The 25,364-nt window shown below is 38.9% G+C and overlaps 1 protein-coding gene across 6 annotated transcripts in view; it reads right to left on the bottom strand.

Moving 5' to 3' along the window:
• The window catches only part of KLHL32 (kelch like family member 32), a 246,296-nt gene that overhangs the window by 197,311 nt on the left and 23,621 nt on the right, over positions 1–25,364 (bottom strand). For all 6 annotated transcript variants that reach the window (XM_032858162.1, XM_032858163.1, XM_032858165.1 and 3 more), the window contains exon 2: positions 4,663–4,738. In XM_032858162.1, coding sequence (XP_032714053.1) covers positions 4,663–4,685 — 23 coding nt within the window. In that variant the 5' untranslated portion in view covers positions 4,686–4,738. The remainder of the gene's footprint in view (positions 1–4,662; positions 4,739–25,364) is intronic.

The raw sequence follows: 25,364 nt of genomic DNA, 5'->3' as shown, positions 1-25,364 counted from the left end.
CATACAGCTCACAGACACATGGAAAAATGTCCATCATCATTAGCCATCAGGGAAATTCAAATCAAACCCACATTGAGATACCACCTTATACCAGTTAGAATGCCCAAAACTGACAAGACAAGAAAGGACAAATGTTGGAAAGATTGTGGAGATAGGGGAACCCTCTTTCAATGTTGGTGGGAATGCAAGATAGTACAGCCACTTTGGAAAACAGTGTGGAAAGTTAAAAGTTAAAAATAGAGCTACCGTATGACCCAGCAATTGCACTACTAGGCATTTACCCCAAAGATATAAATGTAGTGAAAAGAAGGGCCACATGCCCCCCAGTGTTCATAGCAGCAATGTCCACAATAGCCAAACTGTGGAAAGAGCTGAGATGCCCTTCAATAGAAGAATGGATAAAGAAGATGTGGTCCATGTATACAATGGAATATTACTTAGCCGTCCAGAAAGGATGAATACCCAACTTTTGCATCAACATGGATAGAACTGGAGGAGATTATGCTTAGTGAAATAAGTCAAGCAGAGTAAGTCAATTATCATATGGTTTCACTTATTTGTGGAACATAAGGAATAACATGGAGGACATTAGGAGAAGGAAGGGAAAAATGAAGGGGAGGAAATCATAGGGGGACGAACCACAAAAGACAATGGACTCTGGGAAACAAACTGAGGGTTTTAAAGGGGAGGGGAGTGGGGGATGGGTTAGCCCAGTGATGGGTATTAAGGAGGGCACGTATTGCACAAAGCTCTGAGTGTTATACACAAACAGTGAAACATGGAACCCTACATCAAAAACTAATGATGTACTGTATGGTGACTAACATAACATATTTTAAAAAGAGAATAAAATGAAAAATAAGAAAAAATAAAATAAAATTCAAGTCAATTCCTGTGTCAATGTATACCTACTATTTAGGTATACAAATAATATGCAAATAATATGCAAACCAGCAGGCTAGTTTTCAAGTAAGACCACCAATAAGGTATTACATACTTATAAATCAAATGCAGTCAAGTAGCATAAAGGATTCATTTCCCAAATACACTATATCAGAAAGAAAAGCCCGAACAAAAAACCGATAGTACTAAAATTATTCATGATGATCTCAATTCAATCTATTGATGAATTATCAGGTGAATACCCTAATCACTTCAATTCCACAGTCAAAATATTTCTATGCAAATTATAACATTAATATTAAAACAGCCCTATTACTTAAGAGGATAGGCTGTTAACCCCATAATGGAACTCAATTTTCTTTTTTATAGAACATTTTAAAATTTGTAAATACCTTCAAATGAATGCTAAACAACTAATAGCAATGGTCAAAATAATAAGCAAAAGGACACAATATGCTTAGAGAATGTTTAAGAAGTATTAGAGATTATACAGAAAGGAACTTAATGATAAATGAATGGTTTTGTTTCATTCCTCCCTTTATTCATTCACTCAACAAACATTTATTTAACCTATGCCAGGTACTGTACTAGGTACTGGAGATAAAACAGTGAACAAACCAAACTTGGTAGCAACCCTTGCAAAACATTCAGTTTAGCGACGCAGTTACACTAATAATCTGGCCTCCCAGAGGAAGTAATGCTGGAGCTGGTAGGGGAGAGGGTATGAAGGATGAGAGTGAGTTACTGTGGCAAAAAGGGGAGAGAAGAGTTTTCCAATGGGGAAGAAGAGCAAGTGCCATGTATGATCCTGAGGTAGGAGGGAGCATGGCCCTCACACAGAATGTTAATTGTTCAAACCCTGAGGACTGGGGGGTGGGATGGGGGAGAGGAGTGGTGGGGGCAGGTCTAGGCTCTGGAGCTCAGAAAAAGATTCGGCTAGAGGAGTAAATCTGGGACTCATCCACATAGAGAGGGTAGGAAAAGCACACCTGTGTCTCCAGAACACAGTTCAGAGACAATCAACAGTTAAATGTTCCAGAGGAAAGTGATAGTATTCAAAATACAGAAGGATGGCTGGGCTCAGTGGGAAGGGACTGCCCTTTGAGTAGCAGGAGGGAGGGAACAGGTGGACCAGAAACATATTAAAACTCCTGAGGCACCTGGAGGGCTCAGTGGGTTAAAGTCTCTGCCTTTGGCTCAGGTCATGATTCCAGGGTCCTGGGATCAAGCCCTGCATTGGGCTCTCTGCTCAGCAGGGAGCCTGCTTCCCTTCCTCTCTCTCTGCCTGCCTCTCTGCCTACTTGTGATCTCTATCAAATAAATAATAAATAAAATCTTAAAAAAAAAAAAAGAAACATATTAAAATTCAGCATTTTTTTTTTTTTTTGGTTTGTTGAATATGAAGATTTAGTGGAACTACTCTCCACTGGACAATGTAGCCATGGAAACAAGGATACCTGGGTTCATCTGGGTTGGGATATTGTCAGTCAAATGGATCAAAAATGCAGGAAGCAAGAGAAATTAAGGATTCAAAAGAGTCATAGACTCTCAACTGAATAAGAAGGGAAATGAGGAAAAGAGGGGGGATGATGGGTTGGTAGAAAGTAGCAAGGCCAGTAGATGAGACATTGCAAAGAGGTCAAAGTACAGCCACAGTGGGGGAAGGTAAACCAGCAGGCTAGACAGAGAGGAGGTCCTGGTGAGAATAAAGTGGCTGATGAGGTGATCAGAAATAGAGCAAATACTGGGGATTCAAGGTCCAAGGGGCGACTGTGGGAGTGGATGGCTCAACATTAGGAGACAGTTTTTGGAGATAAGCAGGTTGAAGATCCCAGGTCAACAAGTTGGACAGATTCTCCATGCAAGCACTGAGTACACTGGGAAATTGTAAGGGGTTTGTGATGAGGAAAAAACACTGTAAGCTGGGTTCCAGGTGCTCAGCAAATGAGGGGAAATGACCCTGACAACTGTGGAGAGGAGAGAGAGGGAAGGAGTCCAAGAGCACCAGGATGAGCATATCTTTGTTGTGTTTCGTTACTGTTGCCTTCTCAGACAACCAGCTCAAGGAGTAAGGATGGAGAAGCAAAACTGTCCCGGGAGACAACAATCTCTCTACCCAGACCCCAAATACACAAGATGGGAGGAGATAATAATGTCACCCTTGGCAGGATGACAAGAGAAGTGGAACCTCAGGAGAGGACAGGTCTCAGTGAAGTCAGCAAGGTGCGAAGAGCTTTTCAGGGTGATGGAGGGGTTACAGCAGCACACACAATTGTGGTGCGACAGTTCCTCAGGGCACAAAAGTAGTTTGAAAAGTGGGGAAGGGAGAAGTCTGCATCACAGCAGAGAAGGAAAGACCATTCTGGAGATAATGGCGTAGTGGAGGACAGATGGCAGTGGGATCAGAATTGATCAATAAAAGCAGAGATAGAAGACTTAAAATAAAAAATAACTTTGAGACAAATGCACATAGGTCCTGAGAGCCAGAAATGAACCACTTGGCTGAGGTGGTGGCAGATACCATGGTCTCTATGTGCTACGGTCTCTACGTGCTATTTTGGCTGGATGCCTGATCTAGAGCAGGATTTCCCATCCTGTCACATTGACATTTGGAGCCAGATTGTTCTTTGCTATGGGAGTTGTTCTGCATATTATAAGATGTTTAACAGGATCCCTAGTAGATGTCAATAGCACGCCCAACCCCAGGGACCACCAAAAATGTTGGCAGATACTGCGCAATGTACACTGAAGCATAATCATCACCCCCCTGAGAATCACCAATCTGGAGCAACAGGCTCCGAGCTATACCCGCTGTCACAAGGCGTCCCTCCATTCCTAAACATATTTTTGCAACTGGTCAACTCTAACAGCTTCAGGGTTGTGGAAGAAAGCTGGTCTCCTCATTTCATAGACATATCAAGTTCTTAATTAGTAAAAAGAGAAGTATTTCCTATGTCTCACACTTCTCTTATTATTGGCTCTGAAGATCCTATTGACTGTTTCCTCAGAGGATGATGTAGACACGCCTCCACCGAGAATATTAAAAAAAAAAAAAATGCCCTCTGCTTTCTTATTGACTGCACCCTCAGTTTTGGGAATGTGCCAAGTTCCTTCCTGTTCCAGAGCCCTTCCCCAAGTCATCCCATCCCTCAGATCCCAGATTATAGAGCCTTCTTCAGAATGACACTTCCTCCTTCTATCAGCCCTGTACTTTTCCTTCAAAAGCACTTTTCCCAATTATATGTGTATTGTTACTAGGTGTGATTTGCTTACTATCTGTTTCCCCCAAAGAATATACATTTCATGAGGGCAGGAAGCTTATCTGTTTCATTCACTGATGAATCTTCTCCATCAAGTACAGTGCTTGGCTCAATAAATATCTGTTAAAGGAATTATTAAAAGAAAATGCTATGAGTGTTTTCAGAATACATATCACACTCCCCAAAGTGACTGCTTTAAAGGGGATGATAGTCATACAAAAGTATAGTGATCATATACCTTTATGGAAGTATGCTTTTTTTGAGATATCCCAAATAAGCAAAGGACAATAAGTCGTATCATTCAAAGAACCATGAAATGTACCTAGGTAAGACCAATAAGTAGATCACAGTGGTTAAGCCATGTGCTACGATACTAAACTGGTTTGCTTAATTCCTTCAAATTTGTGTTGAGCCTTGCTCTGCACTCAGCCCTGGGGTGCACAGTGTGACTATTTCAGGGCTCACAACACCAAACAAGGAAGCATCCCACAGGGCCAACCTCAGGCAGCGTTCAGACGGCATTCTCCAGCTGGGTTCCTCAGGATCTCAGCCTTAGCAGTTAGCAAGCATTCCAGCTGAATAAAAAGACAAGAAAGAAAAGCACAGTGAGCTAAAGACAAAACAAACAAACAAACAAAAAAAAAAAAAACACCACTCTGGGCTTTCATGATGCAAATGCTTTAGAACCCCAAGAAGGCACCCGGGGGAGTTTTATAGTCAAGATTCAACATTTCAACTGAATGCTCTTTAATAAGTGATGGTTCGGGATGTTTTTGAGTTTTTTTCACCTCACTGGAATTTCAGAGACTAACTAGTAAAATGTGTCTGAGAACCAACAATACCTAAATTAAGGGTTACAGCAAAAATTAAAATATCCGATGGCCAAAGGGAAAAAAATGAGATTTGATAAAATAGAGATACAAAGTTTTCAACCACAAATTCTAGTTGTCTTATCCTTTACAGCAATTTTACCTTTCATCCAAAAGTAAATATTAGTGAAATTAGGTTAAAATCACATGTGTCTTGGCTAAGTATTTACAGAAATATAATTTTCTTGTTTTAAAGTACTTTGAGTATCTTTTTTTTTTTTAAGATTTATTTATTTGGGGGGGGGGTGAAGGGCAGAAGGCAAGGGAGAGAGTTTTAAGCAGACTCGAATCTGAACGCAGAGCCCAACATGGGGCCTGATCTCATGACCCTGAGATGCCAAAACCAAGAGGCAAATGCTTAACTGACTATGCCACCCAGATGCCCCCAGAAAGACAATTTTCTATTCAAAGTGCAGATTTCTGAAAACTCGATGAAAAAAATAATATAGAGGGAAGATAAAAATTAGTGGGAAATGGAAAAACAGATTCTTATAGGAGCTTCAGGATTAGCATAACTGAAAATATACAATAGAATGAAGTTCTCAGGCTTGATCAAATATCTCCTTGGCTATATACTCTCTTAATCCTATTCCCCCCACACCTCACCACCCCCTCCCAGCCTTTGTTTTTAGTCACTGATGTTAAGTCTAAACAGAAAAGTAAATTATTTGAATAGGCTGGGACGTGGTCCACCGACTGTGGTTTACAATTCTTGTTAGTGGGTCTAGTTTCTGTTTTCTAATACACTCAAGCAGCAAAATTAATTCTAATCTGGATAATCTTAAACAAGCCCCTTCTGTCTCAATTTTATTTTGAAAAGTATAAAAGGGTGAAAACACTTAAGAAAGTAATATATTAAACTGCACCTATTTCTGCTGATTCATATAAAAGAGAGAGCTATGATTTCCAACCTAACTAAAATATAGTATTTGTTATATTGTGTACAAACCTGCAGTTGGAATGCCTATATAGTAATTCATGTGGATAGATTACAATTTAATTAGATTACAATTGTTCCTGAACATTTGGTTGTTTTGAACATTTTCATACAATTATATTTTTTATTTCTGGTTTTCTTTAATTATAGAAAATAGGATGTCTAGACTTACATTTATTTCTAATTTAAGTTTTGACAAACCTAAAAATGAGCATCATTTCTAATTGATCCAGTAAGACTGAGAAGTAGAGAGACTCAGGATAATTCAAGGCATGTTTTTTTAATTAGCAGAGAGACTTTCTTAGCAACCTATCACTGCTACAGTTTCTTTCCAGAATCTAGGTTATAAACTCCAGGCTCTTACAGGCTAACACAAACACTAACAGAGATGGATACTTGATCTTTAAAATGGCAAAAGAATATTTATTATTACAGAGAGGTGGCAAAAACAACAACAACAACAACAACAACAACAAACAAAAAACCCTTATCTTTCTGAAAGTCTTATAAATGTTCCCAATAACTGGACAAATGGAGAACAATAATCCTAAAAGTTAAAGTAATCCAAACTTAAAGGACACATTTAACTTAATATTTTTCAGGCATTCCAAACATAATTAGAAATCATAAGATAAATTAAATTCCCTTGCTATTTGGAGACCAACTCATTAAATTAGCTCTCCTCAGAAATTATCTAATTAGGGGCATCTAGGTGGCTTGGTCAGTTAAGCATCAGACTCTTGTTCTCAGCTCAGGTCTTGATCTCAGGGTCGTGAGTTCAAAACCCACACTGGGCTCCATACTGGGTATGAAGCCTACTTAAAAAATAAATATTAAAAAATAAAATAAATTATCTAATTAGAATATTTTATATTCTACAAAGTTTAGTGAAAGGGACACCATTTTAAAGGTGAATTAAAATGAATTAAAGGATGAATCACCTCTGAAAAAATGTTATTGTTATTTATTATTTGCTATTTTTATTATGTTATTTACCATTTACCATATATACTTTCATATAAATTGTGTCCTTGGATTATAATCTTGGTTTGGTAGAAGTAACATTTGTTTTTATATTTTAAGTTTATTAACTATACTTTATATGTTAAGTTTCCCTTACATGTCTGCTTCTCTCAGCCAGACCTATCTCCCTTTTCCTGCTTCCTTGCATTTTGCTGTGGGGCTGGGGGGTGGGCGTGGATTTCTTCCTAACTCAGGGCACTTACCTCTTCCCATAAACCCAAAGAGTTCCAGCCCAGTCTCCTGCCTTTCCCTTCCTCAGAATCCAGAAATGGACTCAGGGCAAGACCGGAAATGGATTGGCAGGACCCCAGGAGCAGAATGGTAAGAAGAAAGGCTAGAGTTGGTCCTCAGGCATCTAGCTCTCAGGGCTGCTCATAGCCCATTAAAGATTTAATCACACAAGCCCAAAGGGTAGTGCTATATGGGATTGGAAGCATACGAGGTGGTTCTTTTTCTGTGAATTAAGAGTAATTACATTCAAGGTCCCTTTCTGAACCCAGTGGCATCATGGGACCAGACTATTCTATGAGTTCTAGAATGTACTCATCTCAGCCTCCCACATGCATGATTCCAAAACTCTAAAGGTAATACACCCCCCTCCACAAATGAGCCTTTGTGATCACCTGTGTAAAGAGCATGAGACTCTAATCTACTTCCACATGGGGAAGAATGCTCCTCCCAGCCTTGCCTCACTTTAGGGGACAGCACTCCTGAGGTCGGACTGCTGCGCCCTTGGCTCATCTGCTCCCTAAACAGAGTCCACACATATGTCTACCTCAAGTCCTGGGCATCCACCAGTTAGCCCAAGATTGGATTAAACCCCTGGGGAACAACCCCATCATCAGTGCTATACCTTTAGGATAGCATTCAGATGTAGCTTGCTCAAAAATACCTCCAAAGTTTCAGAGATTTTTTTTTTTAATGATTCATAAAACAAATATTTATTGAGAAACTACTTTTTTATGGAAGGCCAAGAGCTGAGTTCCTAGGGTACAGCAGCTAATACGTGAGTTCCTCCTTTCATAGGGTGGAGAGTGGGCCATGGTGGACACATGCAGTGGCTTGAGCAGTCAGCACTGATCTCTTCTCAAAGCCATCCCAAGTAAGCACACTGTCCAGACCACTGCGTGCTCTGCTTTACAAACACAGCCTCAAGAGCAACTCCTAGCCCTTTCCTTCTAAACTAAAGGCTGCCTTCCCTTAGCCCCATCCTGGCCACTGCCACGGTCCATATAATTCATTCTTTCATCATAATTGTGATAAATGCAATGGACTCTAAGCTTGGGTTCCTCACCCTAAAAGTAGTAACACCTCCCTCATACTATTGTTGTGTGGATTAAACAAACTGAAATTCTCAGAACCTACCTGTCCCATGATGTTAGCTGTTATTATTGTTATTTATGATTGATTGTTGTTTTAATACACCAGAGGACTTGGCTCATCCTGTGTAATCAGGGAATAGGATTTCCCTGAGAATGGAACATCTGCGCTGATCTCTAAAAGATCATTATTGCCTGAGGGAGTGGTAGCGGTTGGGAGGTACCCTGGGCTGAGTCAACATCCTGCGCAGAAAGAAGCAGGGACCTATTAGAGGCCAGAGGGCAGACCACACAAGCAGTATTAAGAATATTGGTCTCAGGGCACCTGGCTCGGTCGGTGGAGCTTGTGACTCTTTATCTCAAGGTCATGAGTTTGAACCACACATTGGGCAGAGAAATTACTTAAAAAAAAAAAAAAAAAAGGAATATTGGTCTCTATCCTAAAGTCAGTGGAAGTCCACAGAAGGTTTTAAAGCAAAACACTGGCATGATGAGATTGCATTTTAAAAAGATGGTTCTGGCTGTGGTTTGAAGGTTATTGGAAAGGTGCCAGAGTTCCCAAAGGAACAAGAGGGAACCTCCTACTCTTTGGCCCACTGTATAAGAATAATCACCAGTTCACAAAATCAACCTCTCCCCAACATCAAAACCCCTCTGGTTTCCTGTCCGAGGGATAGCACCTACTTGCCCTCATCAGATATTATCCTGAACAAATATGCCAAGTACTTGTCTCCTGGGCCTTATACATGGCTGGCACTAACCCATTAGTTGGCTGACACTGAATTCCCTGTTCAAGTGGACTCAACTCTCCCCTTCAGTGATGGGTAATAAGTTCAATGGTGGTGTCTAAGGAGAAAGTTTAAGGAAGGGAGAAAGAGAGACCAAGTGTCAAGTTCCTTATCTCACCAGACCCCAGTCGGTCCCCTCACATGCATGAACTTGGTATTTTTGTAGAGCGGACACCTGGTATTGTGGCTGCCTAGCCTCTTACAAGGTTCTATTCACAATCAAGCACCTCCCACCACCAAGACTTTGCTGATTGGTCTAAGAGATTGGGCCTAACGCAAGCTGAGCTAATCAGAGCCCCTCTCTGGGATTTAGAATTGGAAAGACAAATGCCATATGCCTTCACACCTATGTGTTATTTAAGAAACAGAACAAATTAACATAAGGGAAAAAAGAGAGACAGAGGCATAAACCAAGCAACAGCCTCTGTTGAGAATAAACTGATGGTCACCAGAGGGGGGGGATGGGTGAAATAGGTGAAGGGGATTAAGGAGGGCACTTGTGATGAGCACAGGGTGTTGTATGGAATCGCTGAATCACTAAATTGTACACCTGAAACTAATATTACACTGTATATGTTAACCAGAATTTAAACAAAAACTTTTAAAAAATGCAAGTTAATATATGAACTTTAGGGAGATATTGCACAATCTATGTATAGTAGATCGTACTTGATTAAAAGTTGAAAAATATCAATGTCTTATTAAAACCACAATTAAATCATCTTTTAATATGTATAAATCTCATTTAAATAAGTGAAAGTAAGATGCTTATTTTGTAGAATTTAGCATTTTTATCTGCTTAGCAAAAGCTGAAGCTGAACAGATGATTTATCAAGTGAAGCAATTAAATCAGATATTGGTAGAACTGCACAGACTTAGAAATACGTGTATTATTTACCTTGATCACTGAGTTTTCCAGTACTCTCTTAAATTCTGCACCTCACCTGTCTCACCTTGGTCTCAGCTCTGTTTTCTGCCATGTGGATTAGGAAACCAAGAAAGTAATTATGCAGGGAAAAGAAGGAGGTATACAGAGAAAAAGAGGCAAGAGATATTAACAGAGGACATTCTGGATCTTCCATGCATTCCTCCCCATGGTGGTTCATGAAATAACTCAGATCCTCATAATAAATTCCTTGTTTATTTAAGCTAACACAACTGGGGGTTAGCAGATTCCCAAGAAATTCAATTAAGGTCCTATATAAGATTTTGTTTGGGTAAAAAGGGAGGAACTTTGCTGCTTTAAAAACAGAGGAGATATATATATTCATTTATTTTGAGCTTATCTAAAAACCTGACCATGATTTAAATTTTAGCTATTGTTTCTAGAGGAAAATGAATTCCAAGGACTTCCCAGAAACCAGGTTTAGATAAGTAATATACATATTTTTATGACATTTAATGCTGTTTCCTCCACATTCTTTAAAAGGCCAAGCTCCTGAAGACTCAGTTTTAAATGGTTTTCCACATAAATACATTATATGAAGAGGTAAATGCTATTTATGCCTGTAGCTTAGTGGTCAACCACCGAATGTATAAAAATATTATTTTGGTAAAAAGAGAATTTACTAACATCACTAAATAGTATTTAAAGGCATGAAATATATTTATAAAAATAGTTAAGAAACGTGTTTAAATTTTAAATACCTTTTTATCAGCTTCCTGGCTCAGCTTAATGAACTTGGGAAAGAAAGAAGAGATTTCCTCTGTAGCATAACTACTATAAAAACACAAGGCAGATACAGTGCTTTCCATTTATCAGTGTAAAGATTGGCTCCGATATTCTTTAAAACATGCCCTGTCCCTCCAAAGAGTAGTAACACACACTTCAGTCTTTGTAGCTAAAAATACAACCAAATAAATGTAACCTGCAAACATAAAACGAAATAAATACTTTATAAAATGGAGCCACATTCATATGTCAACTTGATGTCATGTGACCAAGGGCTTGTTACTTAACCTTTTTCAAATCTCAATCTTGTCATTTTCCAAAAATACAGATAATACCAACTTGTCACAAGGCTGTTAAAATGCATGGCACATAAATCAAGGCTCTCAGTAAACATCAATGAGTCTCCCTTTATTATATACACAAATATGAATCACACAGTGAATTGCTCAGATGACAGGTATGTAGGTGAACTTTTACTTTTGTTTCATTTTTTGCTAATGTAGTTTACATGCTAAGTATAAATTTTTTTTAATGCCAAAATTATGTATAATAGAAACCCTCCCAAGACTATTCTAGAAGAGTCTACAGCTTGGGATGATGCAGGGACCCACTCCAAGCTCTCCAGCTAAAGCTTGCATTCACCTTGGGAAATGCAGAAAACATTTCTCAAAACTATAGCAATTCTTCCACCTATCAAAATTATTCATTGTTCTCACGCCCAGAAAATGTTCATTGGTAGAATCCCCTCTTTTACTGGTGAGTTTCTTTTCAAATATAATCTACTTGGTACACAAGATTGATAAGGTTAAACCTTTATAGTTTTATTTCCATTAAAATGTTTCAAGGTTGCAAGAGCTTTGCTTAGGTTTTTTTGAAGGGAACACTGAAAAACCAGTATTTTCAAAGGAAAAAAAAATCTTATTAAACCATAATAGTGTGAAAGGGAAAAGAAAAAAAAAGTAAGTATCTTATAGGTTATATGCAAAAGAAAGACCAGATAGAGTAATCTAGGTTAATATAATCAACAAACATAAGATATCAAAAATTAAGCTACATTAATCACACCAATTACATGTATTTGCAAAGAAAGCAAGCCTAAATGGACTAATCTTGGTTAATATAATCAACAAACATAACTAAAAATTAAGTTACCTTAATTATATTAATTAAGTATAATTAAGATCACACCAATCTTACCAATATATAAGAAGTTTTTTCTTGCTACTACTGTGTATTTCTTTAGCAATATTTTAGTATTGTGCTTTATTTATTTATTTTTTTTAATCCCAGAGTCCTGGAATTGAGCCCTGAGTCAGGTTCCCTGCTCAGCGGGGAGTTTGTTTGTCCCTCTATGTCTGCCCCTTTACCCTGCTCATGCTCTTTCTCTCTTGCTCTCTCTCTCTCTCTCCCAAATAAATAACAATAAAATCTTTATAAAAAATAAAAATACTTTTGGATTTTCAAAAAATATTAGTTATTCTTGATCCTGGCAATTTATAGTAATAGTAAAGTACAGTAACAGAGGGAAAGGGAAAGGGAGAGAATCTTAAGCAGGCTCCACACCAGCACAGAGCCTGACTTGGGCCTTGATCTCACAACCCTGAGATCCTGACCTGAGCTGAAATCAGGAGTTAGAGGCTTAACTGACTGAACCATCCAGGAACCCCTCGCCAACATTTAAGCAGGCAGAAGTAAAATGCAAGAGACACAAAACTGGTTTATAGGAAGAAAGCCAAGAGATTAAAAAATATATAAATTATAGGTGTAAGTCTTTACTATGAAAAACTAGTTACATGAGATGATTCAATAAACTGAAGGGCTGTTGACTCTAATCAATAAATTATATCAAGCTAATGTGTCTTAAAAGGAAATGTTACTTCTAAGCATAAAAGAATAAGGACACATGCAATGCTCCCAATCATTATTTTATTAACATATTACGTATGGTGATAATTTATCTTTAATGTTTATTATTTCATAAATTGGTGTATTTTTAATACCAGCAAATTTGTATATTTTTCATACCGGTACATTACTGTGTGGTATCTAAAAAATGATATTAGTTATCCCTTTAGTCTGAAAGGCGAACATTTAAGGGTACCCCACTGGCACACTTTCCTGTATAGAATATTCATTCCTGAAAATTAACAAGGATGCTTGCCCTTTCTGAGAGTAAAGATAACTAAGTTCTCCCAAAAAAAAGAAGCAAGATGACTTAACTATATAAGAAAAGGTCCAATGTGTGATTAAAGTACAGTTTCCTACCTAAACATAAATTTAAGCCAAAAGAACAAAATTGCCTCATTCTTATAAAACCCTACCACCATTTTAATATATAAAAGATTTAATCATTCAGAACATTGTCCTGATCATAACTCTAAGACTTTTCTATTAAACAACTGCTATTATAAGTTTTAATTAAAAATAATTCAGGGGCGCTTGGGTGGCTCAATCAGTTAAGCAGCTGCTCAAGTCATGATCTCAGGGTTCCGGGGTTAGGCCCTGTGTTAGGCTCCCTGCTCAGTGGGAAGCCTGCTTCTCCCTCTGTCCCTCCCAACCACATGCTCATGTTTTCTCTCTCTCTTTCAAATAAGTAAAATCTTTAAAAAAAAAAAATAAATCAAAAATAAAAATAAAATAATTCAAAATAATAACCATTTCACCTACTACCACAAGCCAAAAGCTTTCTTTGACTTTCTTACATAAGAATTATACTTTCCATGCATGATCTCATTTAATCCTCCCAATAACTTTATGTGGATGATATTATTACAGTCACTTTATTGACAAGAAATCTGGTAAGTAAGTAACTCACCAAAAGTGACAGGACTGAGAAGAAATTGATTGTGCTGGGGATTAAATCCTACTCTGTCTGATTCCAAAGCTTGTAGTCTTAATGATTCTGCTCTACTCCCAAACCTTATCAAAAACCATAAAACTACCAACTTTACCAACTATCTAAGATCAAAATACGCAGATTCAATGAAAATTATAGAAGAAATAGGATCAGTAAGTTCTTAACAACATAAGACATAATTATGTATATAATGATAAGCTGAGTTACAATCCTATGACAGAGAGGGGAAAAGTTAAATATCTTTTCCAGATGGACCTCACCAACGGTTGCCAGGAGACAACCAGTGTAAATTGGTCCTGCATAATCACCCCAGATAAATAGATATTTATAATGGGAGAGAGCAAACTCTATAAATTATGGAACACACTGGAGCATCAATTATTTTAAACAAGGGGACAGACATGTAACCATACCTCTAATAGTCAGGAAAGGAGGGCCAACCTCCATGAAACACACAGAGCAGAGAGCTTCCAAGCCTTCTGCACAATTTATGTTGACATTGTGAAAGCAAAGCATCTATAGCCAACCTTGGTACATAGCGGTACTCAGTCAACATTGGTTTGACTCTCCTTCCCCGCCTCCTGGGTGGAAAAATACTGGATGGATGGCACACTTGGCAGAAGTAGAGATAAGAGCAGAGTGGGGAGAGAAACTAAACGTGTTGGATGACACAGTCAGCTTCAGGTAGAATCTGACAGGGGAGGTTAACAGGGATCAAGAAAAGTTCCAGTATTTCATTAAAAATATAATTATCAGAATGGAGGAAGGATAGCTCAAGAGTCACATGAGGAATTTGTACAACTCTGAAGAGTTGTCAAAAGAACACAGGCTAGAAGACGATTCGTTAATATTTTCAATATATAAAGTATTTACACAACACTAAGGAAAAGATGAGAAGTTCCGTAGGAAATAAAGGACAAGAGCATAAACAGGTAAATCACCCAAGTAGAAATATAAAGGAACAGGGAACATGAAAATGTTCTCTCTGGTTAGTAATAAAAATGCAAATAAATCAACAATAAGATGCGATTCCTACCAATTGCCTTGATAAAGAATGATGATGGCTCATGGGAACAAGGAAAATGATGCTCTTACACAGGTGCTTAAATGGGTACTCATTCCAGAGGGCAATCTGTACCTATGTATCAAAGGCCTTAAAATTGGCAAAGTCTTTGATCTAGAATTTCCACATCTCAAAACCCACCCTATGGAAATCATCAGAGCTGTGCAAAGGCTTATGTATGAAGGAGTTTACTGGAGAGTAGTTTATATGAGCAAAAATTGGAGCAATCTGTACATTAGGGAATGAGCTAAACAGTGTTTATCCTTCAATTGAGAAGCAAACAATAATTTAAAATGGTGATGTAGATACATACTTATTAACATGAAAAATACAAGTTCTAAGAGAAAAACATAATAAATCAATACATATTGTAGTATGTAAAACTGCTTTTGTCTTTATTGTTACTGTCATGTGCAAGATTTTAAAACTTTTGGTCATGTGTATTCTTCTAATGTTTCTACAGTAATTACATGTACTTTGATGGGTGTAATTAAAAACAAGGGTAAACAAGAAAAGGAGGTTCCCATTTGAGTCCCGATTCAGTACTAAACAGGCATAATAACTTTAGGCAAGTCAATTAATTCCAAGACTCAGCTTCTTCATATACAAAATTGGGACAATAATAAACTACACTTCTTGAGGCCAATATGGGGATAAAACTAAAAGCAAAAAAGCACTTTGAAACTGTAAAGTACTTGAGAAACATTGGTTGTTCTTACTAGCTGACAGAAAGTCCAATAAAAGACAAGTTCTAAAGAGGCAGGAGAAAGAAAAATTGCTAAGACTCTCAGGTGCCATCAGGAAAAGGGTGGGGGAAGGGCTGGTCCTTCCCACCTGCACAGGTGATGGCCTATGTGGCAGCGTAGTTGTCCCTCGGTGTCACATTACAGGGAGGCCATGGTGATGATCAAGGTGACAGCACTTAGCAAGTATCCCGCACAGAAGTGCTTTCCTTATCTTCTTTAATTCATTAGGCCTTTCACTATCCCCTTTTAATGGATTGGATACTAAGACATAAAGAGATCAGGTAATTTGCTGAAAGCCACACAACTGGGAAGTGGTGAAACCAGGTTCCAACCCAGCAGACTGGCTTCAGAGGCCATCCTCTTAAACACAATTAAGGCTAACAAAGGCACTGACAAAGGGAATATATTGCAGAACACAGTCACACACGTTAATGCTGAAGAGATCAAGACTTATAGCTGTGAGCACCAAGTACCAGGGCTGGAGAGCTAAGGCAACATCAACTCCAACTCGAAATGAAGTCCAATAATCTAATATGTCCAAAGAGGGGCTCCTGGGTGGCTCAGTTGGTTAAGACTCTGCCTTCGGCTCAGGTCATGATCTCAGGGTCCTGGGATCAAGCTCCACATCGGGCTCCCTGCTTAGTGGGGAGTCTGCTTCTCTCTCTCTCTCCCTCAGCTCCTCCCCCTGCTCATGCTCACTCTCTCTCAGATAAATACATAAAATCTTTAAAATTTTTTTAAAAATTTTTTAAAAATTAGTGGCCAAAGATAGGATAAGTTAGTGCAAGGTAGTATCTTGATCACTGGAAGTAAAAAATGGGATCATAATACACCTGAGGCTGTTCTAAAGGGAACTCAAATGGCCCTAGGCCTACCTGACCCACAGAAACCACCAGCAGGGGATCAGGACTTGCAACCACCGCCCACTGGTATCTCCCAAGGAGGTCCCTGTTATGGCTGAACTGTGTCCCCACCAAGTTGACACATCCAAGCCCTAAACCCCATTCCCTTAGAATGTGACTATGTTTAGAGGTAAGGCCTCTGGAGAAGTAATTTAGGTAAAATGAGGTTACCTGAGTGAGCTCTAATGTAAGTCCTTATGAGAAGAGTTTAGGACACATACCAGCACAGAGGAAACAAGCATGAGAGCACAGAGCAAAAAGATGGCCATCTCCAAGCCAAGGAGACAGGCCTCAGAAGAAACCAGCCCTGCCAGCATCTTTATTTCCAACTTGCAGCCTCTAGAACCAACAGAAAATAAATTTCTGCCATTTAAGTCACCCAGTCACTGGGATTTGTTAGGGCAGCTGAGTTCCTGAGGATGGGCACGGCCCAGCAGGAGTGGGGCCTTGCCATCATCTGCTCCATGGTGGAGATGAGCCTTCTCCAGCCACTGCTGACTCCACCTGCCACTCTCTTCCGAGTTTCTTCAGCTCACAGGCTGTGCTATGCCCACTGACCACCCTGTCTCCAGGTCAGCACATGCTCTGCTCAACGCGGGCCACCGGGGACTCTGAAAACCCACCAATCTTACAGAAGCCCTGGCCTGAGGCAGCTGCTCCCCAGGAGTACCTGGCTCCCTGCTGTCACTTTTCGTCAATGCTCATCTTCCTCCATGTATAACCATACCCCCCACCCCCACCTCACACACACACTCTTTGAGGACATTCACTCTGGGGAATTGTGCAGACTTCTAGGCATATAGTTTGTGCGCTCCACCAGAGCCCTCTCCTTCCTAGTTTCATAAGTACTGTGGGGGCCCAAGCACAGGGATGAGGGTCCAGAGTGTGGCAGAACTGGTCATGTGCCTAAAGCACCTGCCACCTTTCAAACCTCTGTCTCCAAGGTCAGTCCGTGTGTACCTGTAAGCGTTCTGCCTAACTTCATGTGATTATCTTCCCCGGGGGGTGCCTTCTACCAGGCTGCCTTCTACAGGTAACCCCACCAGTCTGTCACACAATGACCACAAATGTCCACACTCTCTCCAACTCAGTCTTGCTGCTGGATCCACCCACAGAAGGAAGGAACAACCACGTATGTCCACATGCTGCGGATGTGGAGACCCAGCTCCAGCCAAGATACCTGGGTACGCGGCCCTCCGGTGAATACCGGCAAAAGCCCTCAGCCATCTGATCATCTCACTGTTCTGCTTAAAACTGTAGCCATCTGATCATCTCACTGGTCTGCTTAAAACTATTGGCATAAAGTCAAATTCCCTTCCACAGACCCCTGCCAACATTGCCAGTATTGTGTCCTGCCATTTGACTTCTTGATTTCTGGTGGGTCATGCAGATCTACTCACCCATGCTGAACTGTTCTCTCTTCAGGGCACTGGTACCTATTATGTTCTCTGCCTAGGACTTTCTACCCCTTGTTTTGCCTGGTTAGCTCCCATTCATCCTGCAAATCTCAGACGTCACTTTCTCTGGGGGAACCTTCCCTGATCCCCTCTCCCCACCCCATCTAGTTAACTACTCTTGGACATGCAACAGCACCGATGCATCCACACAGCACACTCAGCACTCTCTGTAATTACTTGTTTGGGGAGGCAGAATCTATTGTCTGAGCCTCATTTCTACGCATAGCCCCAGCCCCAGGCAGTGAGCTCCTTAAGTGGGGTGACCATCACCTGAAGGGTAATCTCAGCTTTGCCTACTGTCCCAGTGTAATTATTAATTGCACCCTTAATTGTCCTCTTATCTCCCATTTTGTATGACAAATTATTTCATCATCCTGTCTATATGGGCAGGATTCACATCAATCTTGTTCATTATCTTGACTCCCTTGGGACAATCATTATGCTCCCCAAATTCCCAAAGTCAGGAAAAGTAAAAGTACAGTGTATCTCCATTTTAGAATGAAGAACATGAGATCTTAATGCCAGATTATTTGCATATATTGAATCACACTGTTTTGGTTTACATTATGAAATTTATGCCCTAAGAAGATTAAAATACTGCACTGAATATCAAACATTTCTCTAGTAAGAACAAGGATGAAGCGTCTAGTCATCTCATGAATATAGCTGGAGAGCCTGGGAAGCAGACTAAAATATGGTGTTTAAGGCAGCTCCTCCTATGACATTAGCACAGCCCTTTCCAGCTCTCACTTTAATTTAATTTCTAGCTCTTTCACTCGTCTATGAATAGAAACATAAAATGCTTGGATCAGTTACACTGTCTTGTCAAAATAACCTAACGGGCAATTATAACATCTTAAGGTGCTTTTAAAAAATGTTGCCATAAAAACTTTTTATTAAAGAATTTCTTATAGTTCTTACACTACCAAAAATGAGATCATCCATCTGCATCTTTATAGATGGCACAAGATAGATCTTGAGCATTTTCTAGTATACAAATTATATGGATGATAAATAATTGTATGGCAAAATGTAATCAGTATGCCTCATTTACATTATTATTTTGTTTCATTAGAAAATTCTCTGTGAAAAAGTTCATCATCAGACAGGAAAGGAACACTCTCCTCTGATGAATGATTGTCTTTTAACAGATAGAAAATATGTAGTTTACAGTTCCCCAACCTATAATCTAGATATAATCCAAACTCCATTTTCAAAAGGAGAAACAGTCTTCCTGTTGAATTTTAAAACACAGACTCTTCATTCATTCAAATATCTCCTAAAGGCTTAATATATTTCCAGCAATCACTGAACAAGATGTGATGGCAAATACAAAAGAATTAAAAATAGACTCCACCCTTCAAATAACTTACAAAGTAAGACATAACGTCCACATTTGCAGTATCCTAATAGTACAAGACATTTTGAATTTTCTTCTATTGAGTGATCTACAATTTCACCATGGTGTAGCAACATAAGAATTAAATGGGTCCATTTTTCAGAAGAAGAACTGAAGTTCAGCAAGCTGAATTGCTTAAAGTAAAAAAACAACAACAACAAAAAATGTGGTAATTGGTGAAGTCCAGACTCAAATCCAGCCCTGTTACACCCCAATGCCCCACACTGCCCTTCTAAGCGCTAGCTGGCTGTCGGCTAGAATGATGGAGGGAGGTTAAGTGGAGGAGCCCTGAAGACACAGAGGGGAAGGAGAAGGTCCTTCAAATGAGAAATACAACACATGCAAAGACTTCTGAGTTATGCTTTTGTCAAAGCAAAACCCTATACCGGCTGGAGAAAGGAAGAGACGTGTATTCCATCTGCTGTCCTTAACAAGAAGCCCTTTAACAGAAAGTTCCATTTTTATACCCATTTTAATGATTATGAAATTGAAGTTAAAAGAAATCAGGAACTTCAGGAAGGTCACACAACCAGTAGGGAAGCCAGGGTGAAAACCTATGCAGTATACCTCCAGAACCTACCCTTGTTAACCAGTAAGCTCTCCCGCATCTCCCGCTAGTACAAAAGCATAATTTTGGAGCCTCCACATTCTTGGATGTGTTGAATTCTCATCTGGAAAGCCTGTGATAAACGAGCTAATTCTCTCAGACAAAATATTTGTTTTTTCCTGAAAACACAGACCTGACCAGGATAAGTAACAGAGAATTTACTCCAACCATTCACTAACCATCTTCTCACTCTTGTCACAATGTAACAAAGGTTTCAATATAACATTTAAATAACATTTACCATACACCAGGAATCTCTGCAAAGAAGTAAGATTAAAATGACTTTGTAAAGCAAAATGTCTGGGTTTTTTTTAACATGACAAGTGATAAAAGTTATCACTTCTTAAAGCATAATTTTCTTAAAAAAAAAATGTAAGGTAGAAGAGAAAGGAAGGAGGTGGGCATGAGTTTAAGTTCCATTAGCTGGGATAAGCTACACATTAACTGACATTGTTACCTGTGACTTATAGGGAGGGGCAGGGACCATGTCCCATTCATCTCTGTGTTAGAAGTAGTTCTGCTCTTAGAAGACTTGCTAATAAGTTAATTTTCATTGATTTAGGGAGTTAGGGAGTTAATGATGCAGAAGTTCCAGACACCTCCAAAAGCCCTTTCCTCTGTCATTCAAAAGGCATCTTAAGTCTTTCATGAAATAGTCAGATAATCCTAACAATTTCAAGATATAAAGACCAAAAAGAAATTCAAATTTCAAGTTCACTGAAAAATAACATCACTTTAAAACTCTGACTTTGACAAAAATGCTGTAGCGGAGAGTTTTCAATTTTAAGACAATATCCCATTGTCCTGCTTTGTACATAAGGAGGTTAGGGACATACTACACCAAAACATGACACCTTGGAGTACTGAACATGACAAGCTGAAGGAAGCTGAGAAACCACGTGTGCAGGAGGGACATTCTCCAGAAGCATGTCATAAAAGCCTGATATGAAAGGTACCCTCCCTCTACACAGAGGAAAGGAACATCCTTATCTCTGAGATGCTAGGAGGAGCCTCAACGAACAGGCTTTGCTGTTTCTCCCACATTACCACACTTAGTTCAAACCATGTTTTATCCTAGCACATTTTTCCGAGAATTGTCTTTTTTCATCAAACCTAGCATAAAAAATGCCCAGATTTAATCACTTCTTTGAGTCTTCATTTCCTTATGAAGGCTTCCATGTCATGGAAAACTTATATCAAATACATTTATATGCTTTTATATTGTTAATCTTTTTAAATAGATTTTATTTATTTATTTGACAGAGAGAGAGAGAGAGTACAAGCAGGGGGAGCAGCAGACAGAAGGACAGGGAGAAGCAGGTTCTCCACTGAGCAAATTGGACATGGTGTTGGATCCCAGGACCCTGGGGATTGTGACCCAAACCAAAGGCAGACACTTAACCGACTGAGCCACCCAGGCACCCTGTTAATCTGTCTTTTGTTACCGATACAAAGACCTAGAACTCAGAAAGGCAGAGGGAAAAAAATTTTTCTTCCTCTACCTACAGAATAGCTAAGCGGCAAGATGAGAGGCACTATGAAATTATAAAGAGTATTTGAAATACTACAATCAAAAGTTCACACTTAAGGAGAACACAGGATATTGATTTGAGTAAAAATTTTTAAGGTCAGTGCATTTCATTCCAATCATCAGAGAGAAACCTTTTACACTGAGGTTTTTGCCCTTAGTTTTAACTAATACCATTAAGTACCTTTGAGAAATATTCAAATTCGAGAGGAAATAAAGAGAGGAATGTTGTGCTTCCTATTCACAATACCAACTACACTGTGAAATATCTGTAAACAGTACAAAATCATTAATCTCAGTGGGGAACTCTTAAGATACTGCCCTGTGAAATTATATGAGAAATGTCGTTAGCACTTTGCACAACCCTGTTATGATTCAGTCAAGGGGAAAATATTAATCTTTTAAAAAAAATAGAAGCAAAATTTCTAAATTTCAACAAATTTGAAAAGAGTCAACATTATATAAAAAGATGGTAGCAACAATGGAAGAGGACTCAGAGACTCTGGGTCTGGGTTAATGAGTAACAATAACAGGTGTGGACAGATGTGAAAGAGAGCAGAAATAGTGTAGCAGAAAGAGAACCCTGAAAAACTAGCCTAGCAGAACTAGAGCTCTGAAGACCCAATTCCCAGGAAGCAAAATGCAGGAGGATTTTCAGAATACTCATGTGTCTGAAAATATTAACTGCCCTTACGTGCCGCTCCCTCCTCTAGGAGACACGGTTTAAAGCAAGAGAGACAATGCCCCTATTCTGATAGACCTTACATTCTAGGGGAGAGACACAGCAAATAGGCAATCAAGAACACACTGGATAGCAACTGGGTGCCACACTGAATAAAACCACACAATGTGATAGACAGCATCAAAGAGCAATCAGTGTGAATGGTCAGGGAAAGCCTCTGAGGAAATGAAGCGAAATCTAAAATATCATTTGATTATACAAATGTCCAAATAGTAAAGAATGTTCCAAAGTCAGGGACAAGAGAGTTTTCCACATTCTGTTTTGTGATTTGAGACATGTTTTGAATTGCTACATGACTTTTTTGGCATGAGTCAGAAGAAGAGGAGGAGAGTGGAGTCTGTTTTCTTGGCTCAGTCAATAGGCTTGGGTGAGCTCAAGCAGTGGGAGGATGAATCTCAGAATAGTGTGGGGGAGCTCGAGGGGAAAAGGGCTGTCAAAGCCATCATGCTTGATATTTCACAATGACTGAAGTAGCATCCTGCCTTTATCAATCCTAGCTTCCCCAATGCGCAAGAGCTAAGATCATATCATGTTGGGGTTCAATTTTAAGTTCTATTCTAATGAAGCGATTATTGCCCTTTGGTGATATCCTAGCCATAAATGGGCTCTAGAGTACACAGTTTTACATACTATTAGTGAAAATAAAACCATCATGTTTATTTCACGAAGAAAGCATGCCAAAGGTAGGTCCCATGATTTCAATAACTGGCTCTCACAGTAAAACAGGCTTGCCTACCTATATCACAAAAATTTTCTCTACATATCAGAAACTAATGTCTCAGAATATTTTTTTAATCCATACCATTAAAAAGAAAAAAAAAATGTTTGGTCTCTTTGGAGAAATTGCTAAGAATGCCAGCTATAGTAATCCACCAAGAAAAGGATATGAATCCAGCCTCAAGTCTGAAAGCAAGCTAGAAAGCAGCCAAGCCAGGACTGGAAGCCAGGCAAGTTTGACCAGAGTTTACATCCCTCATCATGCACGAAGTTGCCTCCAGTATTAGCAACAAAGAGTACTGGGACTCCAGGGGCTTTCCAGAATGCAAAATCTCTTTCATAGTTGCTTAATAATTTCCAAGATGTTGACTATAATAACTGATTTTCTGGAAAATATTCAGCATAACTATTTCTCTTTCGGACCCTCTAAAATCTACCTTGGGTTCCAGAGAGGCATTTAACATGAGGATAAGAGTGCAAATGTTGTGGTCAAACTGTCTGGTTTCAACTCCCAGCCCACAAGCAATAAGACCTTGGGCAAGGAAACTCCTCTCTGCCTCAGTTTCCTCATTCTGTAAAATGATGTTAATATCACTACCTACCTCACAACACAGGTGCAAGGGTGGGTTTAATGAGTCAATATAAGTACTAAGAACGGTGCTATGAAAATAAAATCTATATGAAATCTATATGAAAATAAAATCTATAAAAGTGTTAGCTGCCATCATTATTATGCCATTATGCCATTATTATTATCTCCTGTCTGTAACCCTGAATTACCATCACTCTACGTACTGAGGTCTAAGGGAAATAAAAAGCCTCAAAGAAGGTGATGTGTAACCCTGTAAAGATGCCTGGAAGACATTGCTCATTACATTCACTATGCAGTGTCCTTTTAATGAGAATCTTGAGAGGGATTTCTTCCTAATCCTAGGATAAAGAAATGGATTATACTGATGCTCCCGAACAATTGATTTTGTTTTATTCATAAATACTTTAAATCAAGTAACTAATCCAGCTTCACATTTTAAAGTAACATCTAGAATGAAATGCGTTCCCACTCTTAGGAAGCATCCAGAACCTAATGGTACACACTTTTCTATTATTGTTCATGGTTCATGTCATGATCATTCCTTCACTTCTTCCCTGGCTAGTCGCTTCTCATTTAAGTTAAACTGTACTTTTTTTTTTTTTTTTAAATAACCAAGGTATGAAACAATCTGTCTTCAAGAACAGGAAGGGACAGGGCGCCTGGGTGGCTCAGTGGGTTAGGCCGCTGCCTTAGGCTCAGGTCGTGATCTCAGGATCCTGGGATCGAGCCCCGCCTCGGGCTCTCTGCTCAGCAGGGAGCCTGCTTCCTCCTCTCTCTCTGCCTGCCTCTCTGCCTGCTTGTGATCTCTCTCTGTCAGATAAATAAATAAAATCTTAAAAAAAAAAAAAAAGAATAGGAAGGGACAGACAGGAGGATGTAAAAGTAATTATCTCACTAGAACCTATTTCAACATCTGTGTCCCTCATTGGGCTCTCTGCTCAGCAGAGAGTCTGCTTCTGTCTCTCTCTCTCTCTCTCTCTCTCAAATAAATAAGTAAAATTAAAAAAAAAAAAGAAAGAAAGAATAGGAAGGGACAGACAGGAAGATATAAGAGTGATTATCTTATTAGGACCTATTTTCAGGTCTGTGGGAGCTCGGTTGGAAACTGCTTCTGAGCTAATGGCCTAGGAAGGACAAAAACATCAGATGAAAATCACAAATTCAGAAGTGACTTTCCACTACAGGCACTCCCCCATACCTTAATCTACCCAATAATCAATATCATAAAAATATTTTCCAGGCCCCTATTCCTTACAAAACAAAATAATAAAACACATGTAATAATTCCAAGTTGATAGGCAGTAAAATGACTGATTCTTGACTCAATAATTAGCAAGTATCTGCTGAGCGCCTACCCATCACTAGCACTTGGGATACATTGGCAAACAGAACAGATAAAATGCTTAGCCCACTAAGCTTACTTTCTACATAGGAAGACAGATCACAAATAATAAACATGGCAAGTAATAAGTTATAGGGTATAAATTATAAGAGGGAGTGTTATGAAAAAAAATCAAGTGAGGTAATGAGATCCAGATGAAACATTCAAGTAAAAAGTTAATTTTTTTATCAGAAACCAAAAATAAATATTATTTATAATCCTAAATTGTTAGATTGACTAGAATGGTATATATCAATTAAAACAAAATTTTAAGAAGATTTCTTTGCCCTAAATAAACTCATACTTTAAATGTCTGAAAACTTACTAATTATGTTGATATGTCTTTGGTAAAATGAATCTCATCTCGTAAATCAAAATAAGTCACACCCTATTGTTTGTGCCATTCTTATTTCCCCAACCACTTGAGTAAGAACAGTACTCCCAGAAACTGTTATATATATATAAAATATACATATATATATAATAGACATGCACATGCACACAATGGAATACTATGCAGCCATGAAAAGACCCCAAATCCTGCCATTTGCAACAATGTGGATGGAACTGGATGGTATTATGCTAAGCGAAATAAGCCCATC

The sequence above is a fragment of the Lontra canadensis genome, unplaced genomic scaffold (genome assembly GCF_010015895.1).
Source record: "Lontra canadensis isolate GAN:19392208 unplaced genomic scaffold, GSC_riverotter_1.0 scaffold14, whole genome shotgun sequence".
Taxonomy (NCBI): domain Eukaryota; kingdom Metazoa; phylum Chordata; class Mammalia; order Carnivora; family Mustelidae; genus Lontra; species Lontra canadensis.
This window is presented reverse-complemented; position numbering and strand designations above follow the sequence as displayed.